Genomic DNA, 19,531 nt, shown 5'->3' with positions numbered 1-19,531 from the left:
CTTAATGAATGAAATAAAGAAACAATAAATTAATGGAAATGAAAGTGGTTGAAAAAACAACCTGCCGCAGGCGGGGAACGATAAATTAATAAAATCGAGCCCCTCGGTTAACCCCCTTTCTTCTCGTGCAACCCACCTGCAGCAGGTTGTTTTTTCAACCACTTTCATTTCCATTAATTTATTGTTTCTTTATTTCATTCATTAAGTACAAGTAATTTCCCCTATGTTGTCCTTGGTGTCAGTATTTCTTGGCTTCTTATGATATGAACAATACAGCATGTTCTTCGTGCCCAAGCAGTCAAAACGAACAGCATAGGTGATGTGCCTTTGCTTCACATCTGCTGCTGAAAGTTGTTGATTTATAATGCTTCAGTAGGTGCCGAAACTGATTTCAGGAGCAAATTAAAGTATAAAATGATCCAACTTCAGCACTTTCATGGGCACTGGAGGCGTCGTCAAGTTCTATGGTTAGTAAAAGTGTAATAAAAACAACATACATAACTTGGAGTGCAAGGGCACCTTAAAACATTTTCACGTAAAAAAATTATTTTTAATGCAACATTCACAAAATTGTAGAAGAAATAATTATGAGGTTTTACGTGCCAAAACCACTTCCTGATTATGAGGCACGCTATAGTGGAGGGCTCCAGAAATTTCGACCACCTGGGGTTCTTTAACGTGCACCTAAATCTAAGTACAGTACACGGGTGTTTTCGCATTTCGCCCCCATCAAAACGCGGCTGCCGTGGCCAGGATTCGATCCCACGACCTCGTGCTCAGCAGCCTAACACCATAGCCACTGAGCAGCCACGGCGGGTAATTGTAGAAGAAGCTCAAATTCGTAAACATTACAGAAAACTTGGAAGATCTGGCAGGTACGCATTAGCTTTTGTATGCACAGTGATATGGCGCCCTTGCCTGAACCAAACAGAATGTAAGCACTCAACTAAAACTCTCTACTAGCTCACTAAGCAATGAGATGTGCGGGGAATATGGGAATCTTTGATCCATTTTATCGCACACATCTCTCCTACAGACAGGGAGTCATTTGAGACTTCCTGATATGAGACATGCCATACTTTGTGCTACCCTTCTATAAGACTCGAGGTCAACCCAGTAAACAAAGATGTTTTCACCACCACCAATCTTGCACTTGCATCAATAAGGTTCCAGCAGTGCTCACCTGAGGGGGTTGAATGGCACAGGCGGTGGTGGGGGTGGGGGCGGAGGAGGCGGTGGCACGCTGACGATGCTGGGTGCCGAGGTCTTCTGGTCCAGCTCTGTGATTAGCTCTCGCACTGTGGCAACGGATGAGAGGAGAAAGATGGAAAAGGGAGAAGAGGTTCTTATAAGAAATGTGTCCCATTTACATATCATGATGCAAATGTAGTGTACCCATAGCTAAAGCTGCACCACTAGACCCACCATGCATGCAACAAAAAATGCTTCTGGCAACACAATAAAGTGCACGCTAAGGCAGGCAGGAAGAAAGTGGAGGGAAGGTTGGTGTGCGTCTCCTTTTTTAGCGCTGCCGTGGCTGTCAACACAGCTGAGTGCATATGAAGCCTGTGCGCCCTGTTTAATCTGCCACGCGTGCGAAAAGTGGGCATGCCAAGATGGCATGGCATCGTGTATGCTGTTTTTCCACACATTTAGTGCTGGAAGATGGGTAATCTCAAGTTTTGGACACACGTCGAAGATGGAGTATGATAGAGCATCCGCTCCCCGCAGCTGGCGCTTTTCATGATACAGTCAAACCTACTTATAACAATATTCAAGTGCCAAGAAAATTCCATTGTTATAACCAATAATTATTATAACAGGGTTGCATGAATACATCAAAATAGGGGCATGGCAGAGGTGATGTGAGAAAATTATAATGGCGGGGAGGGCAGTGCCCCTCCCCACCACTTTCCTCTGCCCAGCTGCTGTTTGTGTTCACTCATTTAACTACTTCCTGAGCACTCTGATCGTGTGTAACAAGCCGTGGCTGTCAACGTTAAAAAATGGCACTGCGATAACAAATGCAAAGAGGGGTCACAGGCGGCAAGCGATATGCGAGTACCGCCGAGGCATCGCTTTGGTGGCCCCAATAGGGGCCTTTTAAAAATTGCGAGAACGCTGCCCTGGCAGACTGCCAACTTGAGAAATCCAGAGGAAACGCTGATGTGAGATCACCACAAGCGTCTCGACACGTGCTTCTCACTGGCTTGCACGGGAAAACTCTATGTCTACCAGCCTTGTGTGCTTTAAGCGAAGCTTGCCGACATCCTTCTCCAAGGCATCCAGGTGCTCGACGTAGTGCAGCGGAAGGTTCCTCGCGAAAACGAAGCCGCGGAGGCAGCATTTCCTACTGCATCATCGCTGCCATTATCACCGTTGCTATCCGATGGAAGCACATTCACAACGATCGCCTCATCGGTTAGAAGCACTTAGTTTCCGAATCTATAGCCGTGCGTTTTCTTTTCACTGCGAATGTCGTACATTGCTGGTGATCAGCTGGCAGATCAGCCATCTTCCGTTTTGGCGGCGAGTCAAATGAGCCTGAGAAACCACGTGGCCAGGAACGATTTCGATGCAACCAACAAAGACGAACACGAGCAATTAAGCTGTTAACAGAATTGGGCTGAATGAAGAACCAGCCATAGAATAAAGAACCAACTTTATGCAACATGCAACAATCAACATGCGAGCAATCTGGGAGCAGCGCATTTTCCACAGTCCATTCGTGTTCAGAGGGGTGGAAGGGCAACTAGAGAGAGGCGCGCGGAGATGGCTAGAAAATAAGAGTGCAGTGGCTATTGGAGCAGCGGGCCATCGTGCAGCGGCTCAAACTTCTTGTTTTCTTTTTTTCTTTTCAAAGATATTGAATATCACCACCTTTCGGCTCGGACACCCAGCAGCCAGACTTCATCATTATAACCGATAATGCGGCATTGGGGAATTGTAGTAAGCGGGTTATTTCACCATGGAAAACATTCAAAAGTTGACGGTGCAGCAGCGTCTCATTGTTATAACAGATATCTTGTTAAAACTGGTATCTTTATAAGTAGGTTCAACTGTAGTGTTGTCCCACTGTGGGCAATACTATCAGACGCGGAGGCAGAGTGGACGCAAAACAGTAGCTGGCTTCACTTCGCACCGTCAATGAGAAGATATCGCCGACATGCCATAAAATTGTATTTTCCGTCACCGACTATCAAATTCAACAAAATTATTTCTTTTCTCATTTAAATTTGCTTTTAGTGATTGCCCAATAAAATTTGAAAAAATTTTCAGCACCATCCATGTAAGAAGAAGCCATCGGCGACTGTACTTTTCTGCATAAAAGATTGAATTTCAATGTAACGAAATTTCATTATACCAATGCAAATGGCCAATTTTACAAACTTCGTTATATCGAGGTTTAACTGTATATATAGATCTGTGCATCAAGTACAGTCAAACCCACTTATAAGAACATTCAAGCTCCACAAAAATTCCATAGCGACAACTGATAATCTTATAACTGGGCCGCATGATGTATGCCACAAGGAAGGGACATACATCAAAACTAAGGGTGTGTGAATGTTGAACAGTAAACTTCAAATCAAATATCAAATCAAATCAAGAAAATTTAACGCAAGCCTTAATGCTTACAAATTTTGTGCAATAAGCACAGGGCTGCATATACTCAGGAGGCTGCTCAAATTACATGACAAGAATCTTGCTACGTATAAGTAACTTAGATACCTAGGAATTGAGATGTATAGTATTGCAGCACTGATAACAACTTAGTTTATAAACGAAAGTCTGGAAAATATTTTTTATCAATAGAATGGCTGTTGAATAGAATCAAGCATTTTTTTCCCTCTGAAGCTGAAGTTTAATAGTGGGCCATACTGTGCTTGATGGTAGTCCTCTATTGCTTAGAAAGTTTTGCTTTCCCGTTTTCGTCCAGGAAACACAAGGGTGTTTCCATCTTAATGGTAAGTGGTTTCATTGGGCTATCGTCAGCTCCTTAAAGGGACACTAAAGAGAAAAATGATTTCTTCTGCATCAGTAAATTGCCTTTCTATGACACCAAAAACACCACTCTTACCACAATAAGACTCCTGCTAAGCCAGAAAAAGTGCAAGAACAAAAGACCGGTGGCGACGCCTCCTTGAAGTTCCGCACCTGGTCACTGTGACGTCATGGATTCTGATGGCATCTTCTAGGGCCTACTTAATAATATAGCGGTACAGATTGACTACATTGTATTCTAAAGGAACCAACTATTAAACATGGCAAGCTTTCAGAACCTTCACTCAGCCAACATGGCCTAAATGCGAAAACATACTTTGGAATCCTTGACGTCACACTGACATACTGGCTTCGGGGTTTCGGCGCAAAATTCAAATACTCATACTTCGACCTTCATTTTCTCATCTAATAACCAAACTGTTATTTTGAAATGACTGTCTGCAGGGTTTTCACATAATGCTTTATTAGTCTCAACTGATTTATTATTTCGCTTTAGTGTCCCTTTAAGTTCTATCTGAGCTATAGACAAAAGCAAGGAATGCAGGTCACATGATTTGGCACTACTCTGCACAGACATTGTTGCAACACGGTTTGACCGCAGTCAGCACTGACGGTAAAGGGTTCTCAAAGATCAGGAGGCCTATGGCAAGTTTACGCGATGGCTCCTCCTTACTCCTATTTTTTTTTTCACGTGCACTTTCACCTGCCTTCTGTGTAAATGTGTCTAAGCCAGTGGTCAGCATGCTCATCAAGCATGCTCGTCACAACATTTTCGAGCCTGCTATGCAAATCCAAAGACAGTCCTCAAAGCTACAAAAAGAGACCAAAGTGTGCCCATACGGCGTTTCACAAAGATGGCGGCCATGAACAGCGGTCATTCAGTACACTCGCTTTCATTGGCGAGGTGGGTTGTCACTTTTCTGGGGGTTGTGAAAGAGTTGTAAAAAGATCTGTGTTGATTTGGCAACCGTAAATTTAGTCGCCGACACCCAACGATGCACATCCAAATAAGCCTAACAGGTTAGACAGTGTGGACAATGGTGCAGCTGTGACAAAAATTTGCCATCAGCAGATGTGATAATGGGTTGCAAGCCATTGCAGAAAGCTTGTTGCTAATATTTTCCTATGGGTGACTCACCTGTGATCAGTTTCAAGATCCCGCGTACAGTATGTTAGATGGACGGCCACTGAAGCGGCGTTAGAGTCCGCGGTTGACCAGCTGGCAACCCGTGCCAAGTTCATCTCTGTGCATGCATGTCGGCAGAAAGCTTTAAACTGCTGTACACTGAACGCAATGTGATCAGCGTGCCCTATGGTGGCTACTTGACCCGATCTTCACACATGCTCCTGTGCTTTCCACGTGCATTGCTTTTGTTGTTCCCTCTGTCCATGTACCGTTAATCATTTTGATTGGTCCAGTCAACCTGATCGTACTTTGTACTGATAACGATAGCGCACCATGAGAACGCTGCATGCGTCAAGGCACTGATGACAGCCAGGTCATTCGCCGATTATACCGAATATCACAAAAACCACATATTTGAAAAGTTGAATACAGTCAAAACCCGCGATAACAAATTCCTGTGACAACAGTGTCATGTGTGTGTGTGTGACAGTTTGCCCGGTTAGTTCCAATAGAATTCAATGCACTTTGTACCTCTAAATAATGAAATGTCGCTATAGAAAAATGCAGCAAAAACAAAAACAAAACAAAATCCACGACCCACCAACTTGGAATTGTTTATGATGCTTGAAATGACGGCGACACCATGGAGTGCTATGTATCTGGCCGTGACTGAGCGATCATCCAGGTATACGCATCCCTTTCTCCAAGAACACTGGTTCTCGTGCCACCAAACAGTTATCGTGTGTGGATTCGGTGCCGGACATAGATTTACATGAAGGGGTCGCAATCTCTATCAATTGCCATCGGGTATACGACATTTGATCACTTTCGTGCTTGGAACCAGATGTGTCAGTGTCTACGGGCGAAAGTATGCGCTGTAGAAATGCTGCAGCGTGCGTGCAGCTCTGTTGCTATGTTTCTGGTGCCAAATTATGCAAAATCTCACAAAAGTGATCGTATCTCTGAAAGCAATCGACCGAGAATACAGCTCTATGGCAGCGCTGCCAGTGCTGATCGACGCATGCGGTGCACTTTGTACTGTCAACAATGCAATTCTTTATACTCGAGCAAGGCTTGCCTATGTGGGCTAACAGAATTTCGACAGTAAAGTTTCATTCTGCAAAGAATTACCTATCTGTGCTGTCTCATTCTGCAACAACGAATTTCTCACAAAAGTGAACTTTTTTTCGCATTCTCCACTGATTTCGTTATTGCGAGGTTCAAATGTACTAGATGTTTTATTCGAAAATTGTTTGGACTCTCACTATCTTATTCGAAATCGAATATTTCAGCGTTTGCATGGCCCCAATCTAAACGTTTCAATTTGACAAAAAGAAACACAGTCGAAGTGACTTATAACATTATCAGTTTTAACAATATATCTGATATAGCTATGAGCAGCAGGGGCACCGTTACCATTTGTTTGTTCTGTGTTATTGGTCACAACAATTAAATCTGGCTACTGAGTCAGTGCCTAAGGGAAAAGGAACACAAAAATATCTGGAAATCTAATAATAGGAAAATGCAAGTCACCGTTCCCGTCTGCATGCTGCGCGCCTTCACCACATCGCCAGCCTCACGTGCCTCTCTCCCGTCTCCCTCTCCCCCCTCTGAAACACAGGCAGACTGCCCGTCTGTGATTTCTGCAATGAGTGTTGTGGAAACTTACAAGGTGAAAGCTGGCACCTGCCAGACTGTATGCAGCTACAAGCTAAAACCATAAGGGTTCCACCGAAAGAAAGCCTTAAAGTTGAATAAAAAATAAAAAGTTGTCCCAATACATAAATAGAAGCCGGCTAACTGCCTTTATAGAGCAGTACAGTGCAGTCGACTTATAGCAATATCACATATAATGATGTATCATTTATAATGATGAGCTGACTTAAAAGTATCAACTTATTATGCATTAGGGTTATAAGGAAAAAAAACAAAATAATAATATTTTATTCACCGCATATCGGATGTAAAAATAAATATTTGCCTCCTGGACAGCGTTTTTTATGCAGAATAATCATGACATTCGCATTGCAAAGTTCCCCTTAAATGAATGATGATGAAACAGGTGACACGTTTGCCTACCCGAGTTCGTATCTGCAGCCATTACTGCACAGCACATCCCGCCCGCATATCAGTTGTGAAAGCGATAGAGAGCATCACTAGTTGGTGCCAGATGCTTCACGTCCACGTTGCCCGCAAACATGCTCTGTGCGTCAAAAGAAGAGAGAGAGAGAATAATAATATTTAAAAAACTCGATGTGTCATCTGCCCTTTCTATGCACTCTTAGTGAGCGTGGAAATTTGCTGCAGAAGCAGCCCAAAAGAAGATGGCGCTGTATAGCAGAAAATGGTGCAGACAAAGTGCAAAGCTGTGTCACTTGAGACGAAACTACAAATTCTGCTAGACCCAAAGAAGTGCAAGCTCACGAAGGAGCTCTGCAATCATGACAGCTGCATCCAGGCGCCATACCGATCAACGGAAAAGGCATGCTTTGTAGGGCAGGACGAAACCCCCCACGATAACGAGACCAACACAGTAAAAGCCACTGACATTACCAAGCTCTGGGAGCACGTCGCTACTGAATATGAAACAAGTGATGCTTCGGTGGAGGAATTTCTGAGTGCAGATAGTGCCGCCTCATTCCGCTAAGAGATATTCGAAGGGGCGATTGTTGTCGCAACAGGTGACCGCATTGTGCGACGGAGGTGACAACAGCAGTGGCAGTGACGATGAAATTGACAATGGCCCATCTTTAACACTGACCCTGATCGAGTCGCTCACCAATTTCATGCACACTAAATTACTGCCCATCAGTGTTCGCGCAGCAGCTAGACACAATACACAGTGTGGTTGTGAACCTGAAATTCCTGCAAAAGCAAGTGCAGATTTCCAACTATTTCAGTGCGCCTAATGCTTCACACACTGTTTAGAGATACAAATTGACATTTCATTTTTCACTGCCTACTTTCTACGTCTATTTTTAGTGCAAGCGGCAAATTGGATTTCAAACAACAATGGTTTGTTTGGTAGGTCTTTTTTCTTATTTTTTACAGCAGTCTAGATATGACGATGACAGAATTCCTTGTCCTTCTTTATATTGTTATAATTGGACTGCACAATACTGCCAGGTTTCCTTTCTGGAGTGCTAAGCAGGTCACAGTGTGAGCGTGAAGTAATAACTGCAAGCATGAAACAAATGACGAATGAAATGGACAAATCCAAAGAAATCTGCAACCTAAAGGTTGGTTCATAAAAAAAGAAGATGGCACCCATACATTTAAGAATGCCAACCTCCCCTTACAACTGTTACAGCATCCAGTGAGTTTGCTCAACATTAACATTTCGCCTGCACAAAAGTGCAAAGTTGGGCTAGTTGGGTGAGCATCATTCTCAACAGGATTGAAGACAGTGCCCGTGTATTCTCTTTTTTCATTCCTTTTGTTGCACTGTTTCTTTTTTTTTTCGGAATGACTTCAACTGCATTTCTTGCTGTTTTTTCTGGGAATATTCAGGTGCACCACGTTGTGGATTCAATGCTCACCCCTCTCCTCGAGCTGTTGGACCCTCTTCTGGGACTCGTACAGCTTCTGCTCCGACTCTCCCAGACACTGCTTCAGTTCTTCCACTGTTTCCCCAGGGGCGCTGTGCGAGTCCAGCTGCTCACGTAGGGCCCGGACCTAAAGGGAGGGATGGAAGAGTGTTTGCATTGATTAGCTGATTGACTGATTGTTTGGTTTTCACATAGCGAGTGCCTGAACTTACAAGCATAGGTCGGCTTTATCACTCACAAGTGCACTGACTTTTTCTCGCTATACATTCATTTCGCAGGCATGAGAGGGAGCTTTAGTGAGCAACAAAGGGTGCGAGTAAGCAGGGGTATGAATGGGAGTGAGAGCCAGTGAGTTTCAGTGAATGTGAGTGTGAAGAGGTACGAGTGCCCGTTAACGTGAGCACGAACGAAAGTCAGAGGAAGGGATTTTGAGTGGACGCGAGTGGCTGTTTGTGAGTGTGAGCAGATGTGAACATGTATGTGAGAGAGTGCCGGAGAGTGGGAGTAGACGCGAGTATGAGTGCGAGTGGATGCCAGCAAGTGTGAATGGGAGTATGAACAGGAGTGAGTGTTGATAAGTATGAAAGGGCATGTGTAGAAACATGAAGGAGTACCAATAGGTGTGAGTACACATGTATGCGAGTACATAGCATATGAAAATATCGGTGAATGAGTATGAATACTAACTTTCAGCTTATTCTGTCAACCTATGCTTACCAGGCATGGGAATACAGTAAAAGCTCGTTAATTCACAGCTCATTAATTCAAAATTTCAGATCATTCGAAGTAGCCACCACGGTCCATCCAACAATGTATTGAAAGCAATATGTAATGCATCCTGCTAATTCACACTGAAATCTGCACCGCCACCAATAATTCAAACTCTGTGCCATTGTAGACGGAGAGAGTGCTAGTGCGTGGGAGCACGCTGGCGGCGCTGGCGATGCTGCGCGGGCCGCGCCACTTTGCTCTTTCCATCTGCGGCCCTTGGTTTAGGCCTGACTGGAGAGACGCATTCGCGCCTGGCCAGCCATAGCCAACGTCTCTGTTGCAGGTTGCTTCTCTCCCTCTCTCAGGACCTTAAAGACAAAAATGCAGAGACGGTGCTGCGTTTTTTTTTCTTCTTTTTCTTTTTCTTTCTTTGCACCTTTCTGTTACATCTTGGAGGCTATGCTCTTTCTCTACAAGGTGCCCTGCCGAATAGTGGAACCAGGTAATGTCTGAAACATGGCAGCCACGACGTTTATCGGCGCTCAAAGTACCATAAAGCACAGCCTTTGAGATTCGTGACTATTATATGTATCCCAACGTTGCTGGGATACGTATGGTGCATTTCGCAGCAGGCTGTGGTGCGTTTCACAAGTGCATTTTAGAGTGCAGTTCTTGCTCCTGCAGCGCAAAGGCGCGTTCATAGCCTGACTTTTTCAGTGCGCATCGCTTGCAGCCAGTTATGCTACGCAATTTGCGCTGCACCAGCCGAAATGCCGTCCTTTCTACACTTCAATGCGTGCCGTCAGCTGCTCTCTTTGGAGCATGCGCAGAACGATCCCCAAGCCGTGCGCCGCTTTGAAGACTTTCAATGGCTGTCTGCGACCGTCGGCAAAGCGGCGTGGGCCCCGTTTTTCTTTGTGCCATGCACTGTGGGTCGGTGCAGTCGGTGCAATGTATGCGCGGATGGAGCAACAGCCATCTTGATGTTGGGCACGTTGGACCGCCTTGGCCGCGTCCGGTTACGTTAGCTGCACCAGTGCTTCCAACTATAGACATTGTCCTCGCCAACGTGACCTATAGAGTGTGCATGCGCTCATGCTACGTTGGACTATATAGATGCACCTTAACCGTGCGATTTTTTTCTCTGGCTTTCATTAGTTCGCATTATGTATAATTCGAATTTTCATAGCACCCCTGCAGAATTAGAATTAATGAACTTTTAATGTACACACCGTACTATTTGGTTAAACACTGCACGTATGGACAACTCCTTGCACCAACTGGAATTGATGAAAATGTGTTTGATGACATAAATCATGTTTTGTGTGTCTGCGTGCACTTTGCAGCCACAGAAGCAGTCTTCAAATGGGCTTTGAATTTACATGGCACTGCACCATATTCCTGGACAAAGGAGCAACTCTGCTAATGCTTTGTCAGCAATGAAAGTGCTCTTAGAATTGTTCCGAGACACTTGCCACAGACTGACACTCTAGTTGCTTGTTACCGTGTGTGCTCTTGCTCGTTACTTGAGTGTGCTGTGCGTACTATGCTATGTATGTGTGGATGATAGCGTGCATCACCCATGTCGTGTTGCATGCAAGGAGTATGTCTCTCTCATCTCAAAGCAACCTAGGGGCTGTAAGGAAGGCTGTGGTGAAGGGCTCTTGATTAATTCTGACAGCCAGGTGAAACTGTTGCAGCACACCCACAAGGGAACAGACACAGGGACTGCACAGAGCAGGGGGCACAGAGCAAGGTCTGTTGTACCTTCCGTGTCTTTGTGTATGCACTACAATAATTTCAAGATGACCTGCCAAGAAACTTGCACTGCCACTATCACTGACGAGGACTCCAATTATTCAATCTGTATTGGCAGATGCTTTACAACCTCAAGGGCTGGCGTAGATATTTCTCTAAATATGCAACACAACACGCAACCTGAGCTACAAGACGTTCTCAGACTGTGCCAGTGTCGTGGCTCTGAACTGCAGTCTACTAAGGCACTTACAGTATTCTTGCAAGCTACAAGCCTCAATGAGGCTCTGTGAATAACATGCATACTAGTACATTTAGTGTGCACGCTTTTTTTCTCTCACTCCCTTTCTTTCATCCCTCACCTTCTCAGCTGGAGTAGCATGTCAAGCCTAACCTAATCTCTCCAGATAACACACACATTCTCTCTCTCTCTCTCTCCCCCCTCAATGACCATGTGAGCCTGTGTTTAACATGCACCAAATGCTTGGTACACAAGCAGTCTTCATTCTGCAAAAGGCATCGCTACAAATTAGTGACATTGCTCTCAGAAACTGTTTTCTTCACGTCACGTATAAGTAGATTTTGATTAAACTTGCACTATTCATGTATTTCTATGTGCTGAATTCACAGTAATAATTTTTTTTTTCATACATCACGTGGCTTTCGTTCTTTTTTATGTCTCAAATGTGATGACTTGTCCACTTTGGAGGAGCAAAATCTCTGGCTTAGTACAGATATCACGGTAACTCATTTTTTTCTTGCTGCTATTTGAACTCCTGTACAGAGCGATGAGACGAAGCAAGTATGTTCAGCGCAAGTGGATGAAGATGGAGCAATTGAGGGGCAACATGGGACGGAGCGCATCTTATTTCTCAATCTGTCATCATCTGCTCACGTCGTACATACTTGCACTGTTGCACCAACTAGCCCAAAGAAGTGCGTTACCGATAAGACAGGGAATGCTGCGACAAGGATCTTTCAGAATTAATTATTTTTCTAAGACACCAAAAGATGCGTGTACATATCATGCGAGAAACTTTCCGAGTATGTGCCACTGCGGCCATTAAAGTCAACGTGCACCCCACGCTCACCTCAGCCTCGTGCTCTGCCTTGGCTGCCGCTGCCTGGAGCTCGACTGCCTTGACCTGGTCCAGTGCTGCCAGCAGCCTCACCTCGGGCACCATTTGACCCACGAGGAAGGCGCTCTGGCGGACGGCTGCATTGCGCTCTCCTTTCAGCTGGGCGGGTTACGGGACAGAGGTGGAGGACACGTGTGTCACGCAAACCATGGCTGCTGTCAGCCGTTGGCAATACATGCACCGTCCCGACTAGTGGACAGCCGTTATTTTGAAGCAAGCCCTTTTTGCTATGCAACCGTTAGGGAGCGTGCAGTTACTATAGCAGTGGAAGAGTGGGTACAGTATACACTCTGGCTCCTCCCTTTCAGCTAGTGACAATACAACAGACTGTTTCCACTAGCGAAGGCAATAATAAAGTTGTATACTGAGAAAATCACTTCACTTATGTCACTTCAGTTGGCACTGATTGGATGTACCTTGCACAGTTGGTGAATGCACCTCAAGTGTCAAAGTTTCTCTCTAAAACTCGTTTCAAAATTGTTAACTATGTGATAGTTGGTCGGCTGTCGTACGAAATTCGTTACATCACACACATGTGGATAGAAGTGGCTGTTCCATAATGTATCCACTGAAGAGCTAAGATTTAACCTTAACACAGTGAGGTCATATCTTCAGCCAAGAAACTTCATTAAACTGGCAGTGCTGTTAAAACAATGCTTCCGAATTTTGTTAAAATGAAGCTTACGAGTTTCTGCAATACAAACAAAAAAAAAATCTCCACAAGTTTACAAAACTGTCTTGGTGGCTAATACCCCCTCAGGAGGCAGGAGAGAATTGAGCTGTGCGAGATTCACTCACCCTGGCAGCCTCCTTCTCATGTGCTCGGTTCCGTTCCGACTCATCCTCAAACTTCTTGCGCAGCTCGATGTATTCTCGGGCAGCCAGCACCGACACTGCGTTTGGAGGACAGAGCCATGAGTCCACGACCGGCTACCAAATATAATCACTCAAATATAAGAACAGGCATAAGAGATAGCAAATAAATTGTACTGGGAAGTGCTTATGCTAATACAGATATTTTTAAAATATTTTATTTGTACTCGATTCAGGTTACCCAGAGGTGCAAATAGAAGCGATTGCCACATATAAGAGGCCTGCATTCCAGTAATGTAAGTATACTCATAGACGAATGGAAATATGGACTAACTGGTAAGTAATCATTGTAAAAATCAGTGCACAAGCAACAAGGATGGCAAATTGAAGAGGAAAACCAGCGTGAGCATGCGGTGCAGTGGTGGATTAGGTCATTGGCAGATCCATTTAATTTTATATATCTAGTAAAGTGAATAAAATATATTGACAGTCTCTTCATATTCTTTACTTGTATAGCGTACAGAATTGCCCTGCTTCGAATATTTGTAGAGGGCAGTGTGAAACCTACTTAATTTCCAACTTTTCAAGCTTTCTTCCGGAAAAAGCGGGGGCGGGGGGTGGGGGGCTGCATTCTTTTTTTAGGCCATTTGAAATGTCCAGAAATTTTGCCATCTCTAGACCAGTGGTTACCTGCCCTATGCATATGACTTGCTGAACTCCTCTCGTATGCACCTACATCCACACTGCACCAAAACACTCGACTGCTGTACCAAGCAAGAGACACAACTGTAATAAAAAAACCGAGGGTTGTCACTCACCCCTGTTGAGGCGGCCCATACCATCTTCCATCTCAGCTAGCCGCTTTTGGCAACGACTGCGCTCAGTCCGTTCAGCCTCCAACTGCAAAGTATAGACCACTGTTACGTGTACCTCCAGCTCATGGGCATCATATTTTGTACAGACCAGACTTCATATGAATGTTATATCTATGTTATATCTATGTTATATCTATGTTATGTATGTCATTACTGATGTCGACGACATTGGTACTGATGTGTCGCTGGTGCTGTGTGCAGACAACAGTAGGTTGTCTCTGGCTATTACTTGAAAGAAGTCATGACAAAAGTGAAAGATTGCCTGCCTTTTGAAACTGTAGCAGTGGCAAAGTCAGAACAGACACTAGAGGTCAACACTAAAAAATTTGAAACCATTTTATTTCAACAAAGAATGATGGTAGCTGGTACAAACACAAGAAATAATCACTGATTGTGCAAGCTTTGGTGTCGTCAACCAGAATAAAGTTTCTGATGTTACTTTTTCACCCCATATGACATGGACTGTTCACGTTGAGACATTGGTGAAGACACTGTCATCAGCAGCTGGTGCATTATTGTGATGTTGACCTTTTTTGCCTGCAAATGTAAAACTACAACTGCACAAAACCCTTTTTCCTTTCCCATCTAAATTGCTGCACACAAGTTTGGGGAACTTTGACAAAATGTAATCTTTCCTCCCTACATCAACTACAAAAAAAGGCAAGTTGACATGTTGCTCATGTACAGTTAAGCACAAAAGTTTACGGACTGCGCGAACGTGTGCCAAACAACCCCTCCACGACATTTCCCATGCCACTGGGAGCAGCGCTAGGCTGAAAATGTGTCCTTTTGTTGTTCACCAGCGCGGCAATTTTTTGCTCGGCATGAGGCTTGTCTAGTTTTCTCTTTCTGATGCAATGCACTCTGTGACAGCCATGGCGACGGGCCTTTGTCTCAAGCAGTATCGTTGGAACTGATAGTGCTGATAGCAGCAGCCTTCTGCTGAGCTGATATCACTGTGAGCCCCTGGACTGTGCACTTTGCGTGAGAATGAAGGAGAATGAAGTTGTGCAGCACAAGAAAACTGACCCACCAACGAAAAACATGGGGTCTCATTTCCAGCTTAACAATACTCTCGATGCCAGGTGTCGCACCACTAGGTGGGACACAGAGACCATTTGGCACAGGCTTGTGTGGTCCGTAAACTATTGCCGTCGTTTGTACTCATAGGCACAGTCCGCACGACTATTCATATAATATAAAACTGTAAGTGTATTGAAACTGTAAATTTCACTTGCTTTACTCTTCTATATTTCTGAATGAATGTGAGAAAATGGCATTACAGAACCTATCGAGACTCACTAGGCTGAGATATGATTCCCAGACACATAGTAGTGATCAATGGCCAATCCCACGACAACATGGTGGCTACATGATGCAGTCACTGACATTTCATATACCATTCTTTTTAAAGAAGTATGAAAAATGCGACATTCTTTCTAGCAGCTTTTGTCCTCATCAATTAAAGTAACTGTTCATTTTAAGTTGATGATAGCGTATGCCATTTGTTTATATTCTGTTGTGCCGATCTGTGTGAAACACATAATCAAATTGAGCATTTGTTTTACATGTTTACTGTAAGCTCTATGTGTTGTAAGCTCTATGCTTTTCTTTTACTTCTGTTGTACTACTAACTTCAACTGTTGTTTCACTGGGTATAATACATAACTTTTTTAATAATGTTAAATTCTTTTGTGAGAATGTCCGTGACACACACACAAGAGAAGAGCAGCGTAGCTGTGTTAAGCTGGTATGAAAGCTATTGCATGTATAGTCCTCCAGGCATCCCTCGAGCTGTTTGCGACAGCTTTTGACACCTGGAGAACCCCCAACAATTTGTTAGAAAATAAATGACATTGAAACTACAATATCTACTCACTGCTGTACAAGATCGTGCTTGTGCAATACCAAAGCAGACGACACAAAGCAAACCCTACTTTAATGCTAGTAAAATAGTTGCAAAAACCAACACTGCATTTTGCTGGGGCTGACACATTCAGACATTCTTTCTATGCCTCTAACAGAGGGAGATGCGTAAGGTGAATTCATCAACCAAATTTGGAGATATTACGACAATATAACTTTCACTGGCTACTGACACAGCTGTTCTGAAGTCTTGCTCCTTCAAGTTCTCTCCTGCTTGGAGTTGAAATAGGTCCACGGCGTTTATTGAAATATAAACACACGGTATTTATTGAAATTTAAACACACAACACACAGCTGTGCACTGAGCACTACACTTTGAACTGCTAGGCCAAGGTAGCAACAGCAAAATCTCTGAACTAAAACAGTTTTTAAACAAGAGCAACACACAATAAAGTCAGGTAAAACACACTGTATAATTTGTCGACTAACACATGTCCATATTTGCTGGTTTGTTTCATAGATTATGCCACACTTTTGAAGATATAGCTGGACAATTTTGTCGTAAATTCCAGCCTAAAATATTTGGAACCATGTAACAAGTACATATTTTTTTCTTTCTTTCAGCGAACTAGATCCACTAAGCTTAGCGACCACAAAAATGAAAAAATGAAAGACATTTGCTAGACTTAGAAGGGCCCCTCACCAGGCAAATTTTGCACATAACACTAGGACACTGTAAATTTTGGTTATACACTGAAAGCTTTCAACTGCCATCTAGGAAATGATGCACCAAAATAATTTTTCAAATCGGTTCATTATTGGAGGAGATCAAAGAAGCTGAATCACCCTGCTGCCATACTGCCAGGAGGTAAGCGCCAATTGATGGCAGAGACACTCTCCCTCCTTTGCCTTGACTAGCATTTGCAAGTGGCATTCTTTCCGGGCTTTCTCCCATACCGGAGCCAAGGAACTGCATCAAGTTTATGTGATGAGCCCAGCCTCGTTTTTTCTTCTCATCGTTTTTTGGTGCACAGTGCGCTTGCGGTAGTGGCATTTCACATTCCGAATTAGATGGTTTACCGAAGTCACATGTCAAGGTGAGCGACATTGCAGGGAGAGCGTTTTACGGAGAGGCATTTGTGCATGTGACCTTGACTCTGGCTGGGAGCAGGGCTCCTTTGAGAAGGAGGGCACACTGCGTTTTTTTGCAGTGTGCAGCAGTGTAATACCTTGCAGACACGACCGTCAGCATGTGGTGTATACACTGTGCTTGTCTGTTTAAAATGGCCAAACCTAGTGCGAGGCCCATTATGCAATTTTTCCTAAGCACACTTCAACACACTGCTATGGGGCTAAGTGGTGCAACATGGTTCCTGGCTGGTGAAGGTTTGGCTCCCTTGTCAGCTCTAATTTCTCCCCGTGACAAAGGCATTGTGCATGAACAATGGCAGAAGAAACAGCTTACAGATACCCATTTTACAATACCATAATGTACTACTTCTATGTGCCCAAGCCTCTGAGTGTAGCTGCTATGTGCAAAATTGGGTTACATTATGACCACATCAAGAGGTGCTTTTTATTTCCGAGACATTGAAAAAGTCAGCTCCAACATTGCCTCATCTATGGTCCCTTCAGCTTTTTGCCACTGAGACAGGTACAATCTGTCGCAAAGGTTCAGGCCAGTGCACTCCTAACCATACCACATATAAAGGCCATGTGGCAATGCTCTGCTTATTGGCACTTGGAGATTTCCATGAAACACAGCACGCAGAACCACCTCTGGAAACGCCCAATGCAGTAAGAAAAGAAGGAAGACAGGGGTCACAGTGACAATTGCTGTGACAAAAAAGAGGGTGGGCTCTCAGCCCCAATGAGGAAAGGGATCTCACTTGCAAATGCTGGTCGAGGCAAGAGCTCCTCCTGCAGAAAGGGAAGTTCACCTCCTCGCACTATTGCTTTATCTGCTTCTATTTTGGTTACAAATAACCCTCTCCAAGAATTCTTAAAGCTAGAACACTGCCTGGACAGTTCTTTATAACATCCAGTAGGCAACCAAAATTTCTGCTGGGGCCTAGCAAGGGGCTCTTTAATCTCAACTACATATAGTCGGTGACAACCTAGGAACGCAGAGGCAAATACACCCCTGCCGTACATGAAAAAGATGTACATGAGCCAATCAATTATGTTCACTCAATTCCTTGACATCACAGCCTAGCGCATAGCACTTCTTTCAATATCCGTGCCTTTCAGGAACTATATTTTGGATTGCTGGAAGCCCAGAAGTCAGGTGCAATGCAGTTTTGTGGGTGGAGCTCCTACTGAATTCTTAGGTTGTCAGTGAGCATAAAATATCAGCTACTTGCATGTGCACTCTAGAGAATCCATACCAGCATCTCGATATCTCTTATAGATAATACACCAATCATTTTCAGTTTCTCGACCCGCTTTGAATGCTCTAACTTCAAGTTTCCTTACTGTCCTCCCAGGTTCGGGCCCATAAATTACTTAATTGGTGCCTGTTATCAAAATCGAGAGCAAATTATGTACAGATGTCCAGCACCTGAAGCTAAATTCTACCCTTATCTCCTCCGCTGGTATTTCTTCCTGGCAAAGATGGCAACGTAGTACTGAATACTACCAGCATAAATTCAAATAAAGCTACTCCAATGCCTTGTTCTGTTTCCAGGTTCACCTGCATTTCTAATAGTGGCTTAATTCAGACTCCAAAGTGTACACTTGGAACTACTCCATGCTTAGAAACCAACTACAGAGTGGCTACACGTCACCCTTCTATGTAATCACGCCTTACAGACGTTCCCATTCGTTATTTCCTGTTCCCGTATAAATTTGTGCTGATGGTATACCATAGCTAGAACAAAAAACTTTGAGGAATGCACTGCAACTTGGGAAAAACATTTTTATAACAAAAGGAGAGTGTACATTTTTATGAACAAGTGTAACGTGAGAAAAAGCTCCAGCACAATCATTCACATGAGGTTCTGAGGAACCAGAGTCAAACAAGCTGCTCACCTCAGCCAACAGCCGCTCATTCTTGGCAGCCAAGTCACGGCCAGTGCTCTCGCTCCGCTCCAGCTCGCCCCTGAGGCAGGTCACCTCTAGCCTCAGATCTGCATTCATGTGCATGCAATGTAAAGTAAAGATGAACTCCCAAAATCAACCTAGAGCAGTTTTTCTTTTTTAAACCTTAAGAAATTTGTTTTCCTCGAGTTGGTTCAGAAGTAGCTTGCAATTTCTAGAGGTTGCTTTGGAACAATGAGCGTCACAACAGATTGTTCCCTATTCCTCTTATTCTACAAATTTTACCGGAATTCCTACAGCACACACAGTCACTTCTGCTGGCTACACCTTACAGCTTTTACTGTGAACCAGAACAGAGCAGAATGTTTCCCTCTGCCGCATTTCGATTTGCAATATCAAAGTGTGATCCCAGTATTTGCTCAAGGTTTCCAAATCTTCTACAAAGCAACCATTGTAATTCATCATCACCTTCTGAGCATGATTCGAGTGGACTGGCATGCTTGATATTGTTACGGCGCAACCAAGAGTAGCACCAGTTAGAAGATTTCACGTGTAGAGGTGGAATCGGTCTTGACACCATCTTGTTTGTGTATCGTTGCCTCTCTTGTAAGTATTGTAAGTACATCTTTATATGTGACTTTCGCAGTGTATATA

General features: G+C 43.9%; 1 protein-coding gene across 5 annotated transcripts in view; it reads right to left on the bottom strand.

Moving 5' to 3' along the window:
- LOC139054854 (shootin-1) overlaps positions 1-19,531 on the bottom strand; it is a 71,868-nt gene that overhangs the window by 21,275 nt on the left and 31,062 nt on the right. For all 5 annotated transcript variants that reach the window (XM_070532516.1, XM_070532517.1, XM_070532518.1 and 2 more), the window contains exons 6-11: positions 18,869-18,966; positions 13,916-13,997; positions 13,083-13,177; positions 12,237-12,383; positions 8,671-8,806; positions 1,184-1,298 (exon numbers count right to left, since the gene is read on the bottom strand). In XM_070532516.1, coding sequence (XP_070388617.1) covers positions 1,184-1,298; positions 8,671-8,806; positions 12,237-12,383; positions 13,083-13,177; positions 13,916-13,997; positions 18,869-18,966 — 673 coding nt within the window. The remainder of the gene's footprint in view (positions 1-1,183; positions 1,299-8,670; positions 8,807-12,236; positions 12,384-13,082; positions 13,178-13,915; positions 13,998-18,868; positions 18,967-19,531) is intronic.

Source organism: Dermacentor albipictus, chromosome 1 (genome assembly GCF_038994185.2).
Source record: "Dermacentor albipictus isolate Rhodes 1998 colony chromosome 1, USDA_Dalb.pri_finalv2, whole genome shotgun sequence".
Lineage (NCBI taxonomy): Eukaryota > Metazoa > Arthropoda > Arachnida > Ixodida > Ixodidae > Dermacentor > Dermacentor albipictus.
Note: the sequence above shows the minus strand (reverse complement) of the source record. Positions and strands in the feature narration are given on the sequence as shown.